General features: G+C 43.9%; 1 protein-coding gene across 2 annotated transcripts in view; it reads left to right on the top strand.

Moving 5' to 3' along the window:
• NR1H4 (nuclear receptor subfamily 1 group H member 4) overlaps positions 1 to 12,902 on the top strand; it is a 570,288-nt gene that overhangs the window by 418,269 nt on the left and 139,117 nt on the right. For both annotated transcript variants that reach the window (XM_069629349.1, XM_069629350.1), the window contains exon 6: positions 5,802 to 5,901. In XM_069629349.1, coding sequence (XP_069485450.1) covers positions 5,802 to 5,901 — 100 coding nt within the window. The remainder of the gene's footprint in view (positions 1 to 5,801; positions 5,902 to 12,902) is intronic.

Raw genomic sequence — 12,902 nt, 5'->3', positions numbered from 1 at the left:
TGCATCTATGACCCCCACCATTGAAGCAGCCCCCATCACTCCTCTGCATACCAGCATCAGGAGGCCAGCCATGTTCTGCAATGTGTCTCCCTTTAAATAAAGGCACCACCTTCCCATTCTTGCATTCAATTGAGCGTTGTTCTGAGTCATCCCAGAGCTGCTCTGTTTTTGGTTATGGAAGTGATCACTGGTGTGACCCTGAACACACAAGCCTTTTTCATGCTGTGCCTTCTGCACTAGCCACGCAGCATCACTTGGATGTATGATTCCACTGCTGTAAACCCATGCCTCTTCCTCACTTGCCCCACCATGAAGTGAATGTGGGAGCGCTATGCAAAGAGGGCTTTTAGTCCTCTGCCTCTCCTAGACCACAGCAGGTATGACCCCCCTTCCTTGTCTTTTACCAATGTCAATATTCCCTCCAACAAAATTAGGGTCATTCCGATGGGAAAACCGGCACTATAAACAAACATCTGGGAAATCGCATGCCTGATTTTTAAGCATCTTGAAGGTTTTGTCATTTATTCATGTATGTGATGTTAAAAGAGCATTATAGACCACAAGTGTTCTTCTGTTGTGCCCACTGCTGCAGAAGGGACAAACTATGTGAAATCTCACTCTGCATACTCAATATTTCCATAGTGTCACAGATGGCACAAGAATCAATCCACATTTCAGAGCATCCATTCCAGGCATCCATGAGGCCAGGTTAATACATATAAAGGTTGACCCCAACTGTTTTCGTAGGGAGGACGTACAGGCAGAATGACTTATCTCTCTAAACTCCCTCAGAGACTTCCTAACTTTCCCCGCTCCATTCACCTTTCTGTGTTCTACTGGGATATGGGAATGGTGCCTTACAGATATCCTGTTGGACTCAGTCCTTCCTCTATCATGCTCTCTCTCACCTCTCCCTTGCCTTCTCTTTGTTTTACCTCCATTACTCTGCCGCCTCCTTCCAATCTCCGATCCCTCGATGTTTCTCACTCACTCCTGACCTTAACACAACCCTTTGATGTTACTCCTTTTTCCACAGCTTTACTATTCCTCTACACTACTTTTCCCTCCTACGCACTACTACTCCTTCCGCCACAGTACAACTCCCTCCCCCACATTGCTAACTCCGCCTCTCTCCAACTACTCAAACACCCTCCTTTCACTCAGTACCATCCACTTCATAACCACTTCTTACACTAATCTTTCTAACAACACTTGTGACTCAAACACGCACACTCACACAGTAGTATCACATTCACTCACTCGTCAATACCTCCACACACCACTGCTCTTTCCTCCCTCCTGCTACTCTCTTTATCATTCACCACTTTCTCCTCTGACCCCACTGGTTAACCCACAATTCTTGCTACTTGTTGCTTCAATATATTTGCCCCACCTCCTGGTATTGGTCCTCTTTCCCTGGCCAATCTGGCCCTGTCTTCCCCAGCACCGGGTTGGTGATGTGTCATGTAAAGTTAGAAATAGCAAGCTAAGCCTTGCCCACTTTCATTGCTCAGGTCCACAGTGGAATGACCCTGTGCGGCCTAGGAAGTCAAATATCTATGATTGTGTTACGGTGCACCATTCAGGGTGCACCAATGGTAAGTTCCAAACGGGTGAGTGTGTTTTGGGTTCCCCACACGTCCCTGATAGCCTACGACATCTAGTGGCAGCTGTGTCTGCCTGCCCCTATCACCTGGCTTCACTGCGCATCTGTTCTCGCCACCACACAAAGGGAGTGTGTCTTCATTTTTCTAGTTTTGTTGGTTTCTCTCGGTCCAAAGGACATTGGGAAGATTGAATAACTGCTCAGGTTCAGGGTGCTCTGCTGCTACTGCTGGGTGCTCAACTCGGGCTCTCCCTGTGTTGCTTCGGGTTTGATTCTTGCCCCGATGTTGAATCTCCAGGAAAGTTAGCAAAAGACCAGCACGCATCTTGTCGAGGAGGTATGGCCTGAGAAAAATGTGGACTGCACACAAGCATGCTGGCACCAGGGCGTGAGACAGGAATTTGGTCCCTCTGAACTGCCACCCTCCCCCTCAGACATGACTCTGGATCGCTCCCTGGTAGTTCTCCCATGCCCAGCTGAGAGGGGGTCCCGCTAGCTAAGCAGCTAATTAAATTTCATCTAATGCATCCGTTTTTATGTAGCTATTTTCTAGAAGTATGTCTTTGCTACGTTGCAATTTTCTGGCAATATATATATTTATATATATGTATATATATATTGTTTTTTTGTTTAATGTTTACCTAAGCACCAAACTAGAATGCAGTGCTCAGGGTGCAGTTGTTGCCCTTGCACATTTTTGACAGTGATTGCACCAGCGTTATCAGGCATTAGTAGCTCGGCTGTATATAAACATCCTAGGTAAAAAATCAGGCTGAACTTAGCTCAGAATTCCAGTTGCTACAATAGTGCACAGAAAACCCTAAGTCATCCGGCAAACACATACAAGTAATCAGTAAAGTAAACATAGGATTTAGTAAGTTTAGAGCTAGTTCCATTCATCTATTCATCCGTAACAACATGGGCCAGCAGAGACAGATTGGATGAGTAGGAATAGGAAGGCTTCGGGTGAATACAAAGGGGAGTCCTGTGCAGGGAGCATTATGGCATCCTTCATCCCCATACCTGCAAGACACCAAATACATACGAGGTTAGCGCCAGCATTGCCAATACATCATAATCGTAACTAATGCACATTCATACCAGTACCTGAACCCTGGCTCACTCACAGCTCTGCCAATGCACCTCTAACCTGGCAAACACATATCTCTGACATTGCACCTCCATCCTGACCTCAAGGCCACCAAGCTATTCCATACTCGGCTACCTAGTGCATCCTAAACATGTCCTACAAACACTGCATCTCAATCCTGCCCCACCACTCATGCGTTTCCAGAATTGGACAGGCATTCAGCTCTGATGGTGCACCTCAGTCTTGACCTGAAGCAGAGGCGTTGCTAAGGGGGGGCTAAGGGGGTTATAGCCCCTGGTCTTTTGGTTGTAGCCCCGGATAGAATCTCTGGAGCTACAGCCAAAAGGTTAGCTAGCCCCGAGTCCTGACAGTTCCGACATCAGTGTAGCCCCGGCTCTTTTCCAGACCTAGCAACACCCCTGACCTGAAGCACCCTCTCTGTTGTTCTTGTTCTGGGGTAGACACGCAGTTCAGACAACCCACTGCTGTTCTGTCCCAGTGACCCTTGGACAGAGTCTCACCTTTCATAACCCCTCTGTACCTCCTCCTAATATCATTTGTTTCCTCTCTCAGTTCTACTTTTAGTAAGTGTGTTCTCTTCTGGGTCCAAACCCTTTGAGCCCTCCTGTACAGTGGCTGCCAAGATCTTAGCCTCAATAGAACCAGGAAGCCAGTGTATCCTTCTAGACTTCTAAGGACATCATACTCATCACCTGAAAGTGTCTGCAGGGTAAGGTACTAGGGAGCAAGTGTCCCCTACTTACATGCACCCCTTAGCGCATCCTGCCTCACACCTTTGTGCTTTCTCCCTTCCATATCTTTGGATCAAAATGCAATCTGCAATGAACTACAGCAAAGAGCCGTCTCTACCACGAGGTAGAAGTTGAGCTGTGTAAAGGAAGACTGTGCAACATAATATCAGACATGTAACAAAGTTCCATACTTAGTTCTGAGTACCACCAAGAGTTTGGCTCAGGAGGTGACTTCTACCCTGAATGACGGGCACAACGCGGTATGAGGAGGATCCTATGGTCACCATCTCTTGGTCACCATCATGTCTCAGAGGACAGATAAAGTTGAAACCTATGTGGACCCCTCCAAAACAAAGAGCCGTAAAACTCCTATTGGCAGACCCAATATCCTCTAGAAAGAGAACAAACACATCAGTTCATCAACCAACAGCTTTAAACACAAGATACCTTTAAAACCTATACTCTTACTGCTGCTTAATATCCTGTTGTAAATATGAAGTCATTTCAAAGGCTCAGAGAACTGCAAGGGATGCAATGCTACTGGTTCACAGTTTGTATTTTTGATAGCATGTTTTCCCTGAAAATTAACCAAGCTTACTTAACCATTGTCTACAGGCAGAGCATTCCCTCACAGGGGATGCAAAGTTGCATATTTACCAAGAGCCAGGATGTTGTCATTTCCAAGGGTTTAGGGTCAAAGATTCTATTACAAAGGTTTGAATAACAATACTTTCAAAACAAAAAGACTGAAAAAAAAATCAAAAGCATTTTTTTGGTTATTTGCGGGTGGGGGTCCTCCCACGAAACCCCTGTTTTTTGGCCAAAAAACATTATTTTTACCTATACCAAAACAAAAAAAAATAAAATACATTCAGTCTTTTTTTTCGGTCCTTTTGACGCAAATGTATTGCATTCAATCCTTTTGTTTTCGAATTAATGACTGGACACCATTTCCAAGTAGATCAGAGAGACTGCCAAAGGATTTACAACACCAGGTCCACACAATGAATCCTAGGGAATATTTGTCCTTTCCTGGCAATGCAGTGCAGTTTAAGGCATGGGGCAGTGGATTCAAAAATGGTGGCCAGGCTTAGTGAGGTCTTGGTCTGGCCTTTAAAGCCCAAAGTAAGTTCAGGTGAAACAAGGAAAACAGCCAATCTCGGGATTCACAACAATATTTGGACACAAGTGCAAACCCTTGGGGAAATCCCAGCCCAGAAGGAGGGAAAAACGATCTATAAATCCCAGAGACCCTATTGAGGCTGTGTGGGTTGTTAAAGAAGGGGGGTTGTGGCAGGAGGTTGGACACTGATACAAGTGGTGATGATTAGTTGCTGCAGGTGAGTGGGGTGAAAGGAGCATGAGAGGGATGTGGTAACATCAGGAGACAAAGATGGTATTGAGGATGGGGTGGTAACAGGAGGTGAGGTTGTTATTGAGGCGAGAGACGAAAGTAGATAGACTGAATAGTAAAGAAGGAGGCGGCTGGGTTGGCGCAAGGCAGATGGGGGGCAAAAAGGGTGTAGTCAGGGTGACAGAGGAAATGAGGTCCAATGACTAGTAGATGGGCATAGACAAGCCATGGGCACAGGTTGGGTCATGGAAAGTGCAGATGGTGGATCTGAGCTCTGATACATCCCAGCAGAGAAACTTTTAATTATGCCTGTGTTCTTGTGCAGGAAACCAGAATTCTCACTGCGAGGGATTTGTCTACACTGGAATATGGGTTCATGGATCCCTGAGGAAACCTGCCATAGGCTGTTTAAAGATTCGAGTGTTCAGAGATCCCTGGAAAACCCACAACAGGCTATTAAAGGATACTGTAGTGTTTGTCAACCACTAGGAAATACGCAACATCCATGACTGGATAGACATGGGTTAATGCCACACCCAGTTGGGGGAACGTTTGTTAACTTTATGATTACATTGTTGTTTTATGTTTTCTTTATTTTGTGTAATTAAAACCATTGATCTGTATTTCCTGAATGTGGCATTTTGTAGATTCCATGGGGCCCATATAACCAACAGAAGGCAATCTCGTTCAAAAATGTGTTCCATATTTGAACGAAAAAGGTATTTGAGCTGTGCATTTTCTTTAACATTGTGATTCGCATAGCAATTAAGAGGAGCATTTCAAAATAAATAGTATTTATGAGACTTCATAAGTCTTTAAGTTTCTCACAAATATTTGGACCCAGAGTTTCCAAAGAGCTTTACATCTGTTCAAACAAATATTGTAACAAAATAAGGCATTACACTGTTTCGGCTTCTTTCAATGTTTATATTTATTATGAAGTGATCCATATGGTTGAATATTTATTATGCTTTTATTTTTAATTTATGTGCTTTGTAGCTGCAGGAAGATTCCAATGCTGAGGAAAACTTTTTGCTTCTTACAGAAATGGCCACTAGCCACGTCCAGGTCCTTGTGGAATTCACGAAAAAATTACCAGGTATTCCTATTTGGATTTCTTCAGAAGCTTAATTGTGGTTTTCAAGTATTTCCTTAGATGATACAGTGTAAATCATGCCTAACATTTTCAATCATGTTAATGTATGTATATTTGTCAAATGCTGGAAATAGCTTGTCGCCAGTGCAAGGGGTATTACCGAGAAAAGGAGATTAACAGAGTATTTGCATTTGTATTTATTGAAGATTGGTGCTACATTTCGCCCAGAAATGACATACATAGGAAAGAGTATAATTTGTATTTTATTTGTATTTTATTACATTTATATAGCGCTTTAATCCAAAGTACTTTACAAGAGGATCAAGCAAAATACAACAAGCATTAATTAACAATAGAATCACAACCAGAAAACAGTACAAGGAACAATTTACATTATTGATGAGGTAAGACGAGAGTAGAGAGGGACCAAGGTGTGAGAGGGAGTGGGAGATTTGAGTAGTGGTAGAAGTAAGAGAGGAAGCGAGAAGGTGTAAGGGAGAAGAATGGAAGAGATAAGATTAGAGAAGTGCGGGAAGTAAGGTGGGAGGGAGTAGAAAGGAAGGAGAGGGTGAGGTGGTACAGAAGTAAGATAGGGAGTAGGAGGTGTGGGTAGAGGTAGTAGCAGAGATAAGAGAGGAAGCAAAAGGTGTTAGGGAGGTGAATGGAAGAGATATGATTTTAGAGAAGTGAGGAAGATAGGGTAGGAGAGAGTAAAGCAGATAGGGAGTGGGAGGCGCTTCCAGTGGAAAGGAGCAAGTAGTTGGAAAGAGCGGAAGCGAGAAGGGGCCCAGGGTGGTGGGGGAGGAGAGAGTAGGAAAATATCAGCAGAGCGGAAAGAACGAGAAGGGGTATAGAAAGTGAGAAGGGAGGATAGTTAGGGGGGGGCACGACCATAGAGGGATTTGAAGACTAGACAGAGGAACATGAGCTGGGAGTATGTGAGCTAGCCTAGAGAGGTGAGAGAAGAGGAGATGGAGTCATGGGGAGAAAGAAGGCAGAGGGAGCGGATGGAAGAGTGGTAGACAGATTTAAGTGGAGAGAGGTAAGAGGAGGGAAGTGCAAAGAAAAGAGAGGAGCAGTAGAAAAGTCTGGAGAAGAGGAGGGAGATCATTAAGAGTTTAGTTGCGTGAAAGGTTACGAAGGGTTGAATTTTACAAATGTTGTAAAGGTGAAAGCGGCAAGGTCTGTCAGTAAGAGAAATGTGGTGAGATAGGGAGTGGTGGGGGTCAATGTGAAAACCAAGGTTACGGGCATGGGGAGAGAAGGAGAGTTGGGAGGGGGGAAAGAGAATGAAAGGGGGAGGGAGGGAGGAGGGAGTGTGTTGGCAGGAAAAAAAAAGGACTTCAGTTTTGTCAGCATTAAGAGTAAGGAAGTGAGAGGACATCCAGGATTTAATAGCAGAGAGGCAAGAAGAGAGCTTATGCTAGATGTCGGGAGAGTAAGAGGAGGAGAGGAAGAGCTGGGTATCATCAGTGTAGAAATGGTGTGAGACACCAAATGAGGAGATGATGGGAGCTAAGAAGGAATGACATGCCTTCAGAATATATTGATATTGTCTGGTAATGAGGAGCCATTGCTGAGGACAGGTGACGGGATACATAAACCTGGCACAGAGTCCATATAAATAGCTAGTACACTTACATTATCCCTAGTGCCATGATATGTCATATCATACATATTCGCATACTTTCAACTGAACATAGGAATGGAGTGTTGTGGCTCTGTTGGATTGGAGTCAGGTGGGGATGGTGGGTAGAGCACCTCTGCAAGAGAGAAGATGGAAGTTAAGTCTGGTGTTGCAGCATAAAGAGATGGGATAGTTTTGATATCTGCGGCAGTGCAGTCCATTGGAGTGGGGTAAGCAAGGAAAGCAAGGAGAAAAAGCAGACATGGGAGAAGGCTAAAGAGAGAGCTAGTTTGGATTGAGAGCCAGTCGACACGGTGGCGGGGCTCAGAGGTGGGGGAGAAATAGGGCCGGTTTTGAAAATTGTGTGTAGCATAATTCAGCTCTTTCTTAAGGTGAGAGAAAGAGTAGGGGGATAAAGTGAGGAGGCTCATTGAGCAGTAATCAAGGTGTACACAAGCAGATATTTACATTTCAGCTGAGTGGTGGGTGAGGTGGGGGTACTCTTTTCTGATGTTGAGGTAATTGATTCTTTCAGCTGTGACAGTGACTGTAATAAACTCTTGAGGTTTAAGGTTGTTGTCAAAGTACCCATATATTTCAAGCCTTGGATGAAGGAATGAGGATATCCGTTGAAAAGGAGGTGGGAGAGTTGGTATGGAAATGGAGGGGGGGGATATCATTTTTGTGTTGGAAGAGTACAGCATCAGGCAGCATAATACCTAATTCCATCCAATGATGGATAGCTGTGGGCCAGTTCGTGATGTTTTGCGGGATGGCAGGGTGAAAGAAAGGAGGAGAAGCCAGAACATATGGGTGTCACCGGCAAAGCAGTGGTAGTGAATGCTGAAGGAGAAGATGAGCTTTGTTCAGGGAGGTGGCGTATAGAGTGAAGAGGGGTGGTCCTTAGGGAAAGCCCAAAGCAAGGGGCATCGAGGAGGTGATGTTCACGTGTTGGGAAATGTAAAAGAAGTGGTCAGAGAGGTAGGAGGTAACCCATCTGAGTAGGGCATAATTAAAGCCAAGGTAGGAAGGGCAGTGAAATGACAGAGGAGAGAGAGACATTGAACATGGAGGACAGTTGTGAGAAGGTAATAGGTGCAAGTGCATATATAATGGTTGAGGTCCAGAAGAGTCAATGAGTGTGCAGAAAGGGTTAGATGAGTGAAGGATCAGAAGCATTTCAGTGGGAAGTTGGGGTAAGTGAGGTAGTGAGATAGAGAAGAGCTGGAGACGGTGATAGGAGGTGGAGAGAAGTGGATGGGATGTGGAAGGGAAGAAGGGTGGTGAAAGCATTGTGAATTTCTGTAATTTAGGATGAGCGTGGAGCCACTCCTATTGTATACAGAAGCTCACTTTGATATAGTTCGAAATTGCCTTTAGTAATTAGACCACTTTTAGTCATCTTTTACATGAGTATTTTCCCCTACTTTGCAAAATAAAAAGAACAGTTAGTTTCTAGGTTTTTCATTAACCTTATTTAACACAGTGATTCTTTAGTCCTAGTTTTCATCCAGGGGGATCCCACTGTAGTCCCTTTTGCTAGGCATCAGCTTTTTCTACTCTTTGGTTCACTATACAGTACTCAGTCATGTTATTTATGTTTTCTTTAAGCAATGGATGTGAGCAAATAGGCGTTGGCTTCTCTCTCTTAACCCTTAATTCACAGAAAGTAACTTGTTGTTCGATTCTTTATTTTAGGTTCCCATTTGAACCACAATTGACCCTCCCTGAGACACCCCAATAAACGTGCCTTTTATATAACGTTATAAGATCCCATTATGTCCCAACCTTTACAAAAACTAACCACTGAGTGGAACTTACAAGAGCATTAGTCATTGCTCATCTGGACTACTGAAATATAGCCTGGCCACCTAGAAAAACATAACAATATCCTACAACAAGTAAAACAATAAACTGGTGGCCAGATGAGATCTCAACAGTGCAAGATGCCTGCTTTACTAGCGTTACACTGCCTTAAACTTGTGTTCAAACCTTAATTTAAAAGTCTTTGTACAAAGCACACAACCTACTGGTATAAAGGGAATGCTGGTACCTGAAAAAACTGGTTATAACATGTTTACTCTTCCGGACAATCTTTGCCTGACCTGCGAGTTACGTAATCTCTCATGGGGCAGTGGGGACTCTCAAAGGAACAAACATACAAATAGTCTATAAGGCACACAGTCACTGTTGATACACTAGAGAGAATCGCACTGGAATTAATGCATGTTCTGCACAAGCTGAAAACTGTGAAGTAGCAGTTCCTCCCCCTATCAAGTAAAAGACTGAGAATGGTGTAGAGGACTCCCTCCATAATTCACCTCTTCCTGCTCACAAATGCATCGGAGCTGGACTGGCTATTCCGTTAGGAGGGTGAAGACTACCGGTAAAAGACTCTCACAGTACTTCCTCATCTGTCACACTGATAAACCCATTACCAAGCTTACCTATAACCATGTCACATGGTTGGATGTCCAATACTTGCCATAACCAATCCATTTACTCCTTTTATGACCACCATGATCCTATGAAGCAGGACCCCCGTGAGCTTTGGCAAGTCCAGAAACTTGTGGGGAAGTTCTTGTTGCAGCCCCCACAGGAGCCGAGTACACCAGTCGTTGTTCTTGTTCCTGTCATTGTGGGCTACTGGATCATCACTTGAGATATTCCTTCTGCTCCGTAGTCTTCAGCTCTGGGTGGGGAGCCATGGCACCTCTACAACAAGGACTGTAAAAAAATCCTTCTAGCTGGTGGCCAATGGATGGCCTATACTGCATCAAAGGACTGATTGATACCTTCCGTCTTCTTCAACCATGAGCAGTGGCTTTGGAGGCTTGTGTGTGAATGAGCTGTCCCCTTCTGGCCCCTTGCACCTTATCATTTCTAGAGCTAGTCCTTAGTCCTACAGGTGTTTGTCCAACCTATATCTTAAACCCTATAAATTGTATACAAATACTGTTCACTGCCTCATCTCTAAGTGGTCCTCATTTTGCATCATTGCCGCACTGTTCACACCCGAAGTGCTGGACATGTCACTTTCGTATTGGAACATGCCACTTGGCACCTTAGAGTCCTCCACAGGTGGTAAGTGTGCACTATGCTATTTTTTTACACTTTGGGATATCAGCCCATGTGTTTTTCTTTGCATTGTCGCCCTCTGAAAAATTAAAGCAGATATCATGCAACAGAATGTCCTAAATGCTACCAGCCCTGTCAAGCGTGGGAGACATTTCTTAGATACCAATTAGGCACTTGAAAAAAACCCATTACCAAGCTTAGCCTTCACCCGAAGCCCCCTCTTAATAAACACATGCCAAGATGGTTGATAGAACCACTTTAGAATTGCACCCAGGGCAAACACAAAGCATGACCCTGCGCTCATGTGTTCCATAATGTGAGATATACAGTGGCACATGAACTAGATTTAAATCTCTGTATACAAGAAGAGAAACTCTGTGACTTATTTATGATTAATTCCTGGTTTAAGAAGGATCCAGAACCTTATAGACTGCTACTTATACCACCCAGAATGTCTAACATGTATCTAGACTGCCATTATAAACCTGGGTGTGAATTGGCTATCTTACATAAAGAGACTATAATACTACATCAGACACCCATGGTTAGATTATCTAACATTTGAACCAGTGCTAAAAATCAAGCAAATGCATGGATAATATGGATTGGCCCAAATGAGTCTTGTCACTATTCATATTATCTGAAAATGTTTTCACTAGTACAACAATGAATTAGACTGCTTTTGTACTATGTTTGCTGTGTAACATTCAAAGAAATATGGATACTTGCGTTTTGGTGCTGGACTCTCTTTGGGATGGCAACTGACTGATATGCAAATGGACATTTCTCCTCTTGTAAGGGAGAGTGAGCTACAACGGGATTGTCAACCTCCTGAATGAGAACTTTCCCACAGAACAGGCCTTTTAAGCAGTGTTTGTCCTCAGTAGAGGGGCTCTCACATTTGTGAGCAATAACTTGTCTTTGTTACTTCCTGAATTCTGCAAGCTTGGAGGCAGCCACATTTGGCACTGCTGTCCATGTAGAACTGTTTCAGATAGAACATAATCGGTGCTGCCTTTTACATGTGGTATGTGTTCATCTAAAAGAACATAGCAGCGATTTGATGCTTTAAACCAATACTGTTACATTGAATTGTATATTCTGACTCCATCATCTTAAAATCTATCTGATTTTCAAGTATGTCTGTGTAGCGGGGTGATCCGCCATCGCTGTGGGGTCTGGATGTGTGGCACGTAGCACCTGAATCAGTGGAGTAACTTTGCTGAAAATGTTGGGGGGGACATGACAACTGAAGGACAGGGGTGGGGTGAAACGGAGGGTGGATGGTGGCTCTCAGGGATTGTTTTGGCCAAATTGTTAAAAGAAATTTGGTCGAATGGTAGATTTGACCGAATTCGGTCACCACCATTAGTTCGAAGATACAGAACATGAAGAGCAGTGGTTTTTAGGGGTGGCCCCCTTACCCCATGTTCAGTATTTTTAGCTTCGGAGGTTGTGGGGGTGTCCCCCGCTTCCTCAGCATTGGTGGCAGGGACTGTGGGATATTTTGACCCATTCCAATGTGCCCCACTGCATCACGTTACACATGGTGAAAGAAACAGCCTAAAATGGATGCACTGACTCCTATGCGCGCCAAAATCCTGAAACTGCGTTTGGGTCACTACCAAAAAAAAAAAGAGCGGCACACCCCACACACAGTCAAGGGGGTGAAAACAGAGTTCTCACTGCAGGAGCATGTCAGTGGGCTCTGCCACATTCAACATGGAGCAAAGCAGCAGAATTGTGCTGAAAACCGAAAATGCCTTTTAAATGTTAGCTTTGCCACCTTAAAAAGTGCTGTTTTGGGCACAAGATCCATTCATTTCCATTGAATTATTCAGATTAAAAGGGTACTGCAATGCCCAGGATCATCCAGTGTGGCTGAGAGGAACCAGGCCTCATTGAATGACAGCTCTATAAAATGTATCTAATGAAAAGCAGCCCAGGAACCTTTGTTTTCATTTTCCACAGGAAAAATGCGGCTAAGATTGCACCACATTACAGAATCAGCTGTGCAGAGAGAAACCCTAAAAAAAAGGCAGGATACATGTATCCAGACTGCAAACAATCCCAGCTCTCAAGGGAGGAACTAATGCTGAATAAAATGTGTATGTGCTGCAGAGGAAAATCGGATTTAAAGGGGTAGTCCAGCTAAAAAATGTATTTAAAAAATAGATAGGCAACATAAAAGAAAAAATACTAGCACTTTTTTTTTTAAACTTCCTATGTAAAATTTTGAGCTATTCAAGCTCAAAATTCGCAAAAGCAAGCATATTCCAGATTCCAGATTTCTTTACAA

Source organism: Ambystoma mexicanum, chromosome 12, assembly GCF_040938575.1.
Source record: "Ambystoma mexicanum isolate Mex_15411 chromosome 12, UKY_AmexF1_1, whole genome shotgun sequence".
NCBI classification, from domain to species: Eukaryota; Metazoa; Chordata; class Amphibia; order Caudata; family Ambystomatidae; genus Ambystoma; species Ambystoma mexicanum.
This window is presented reverse-complemented; position numbering and strand designations above follow the sequence as displayed.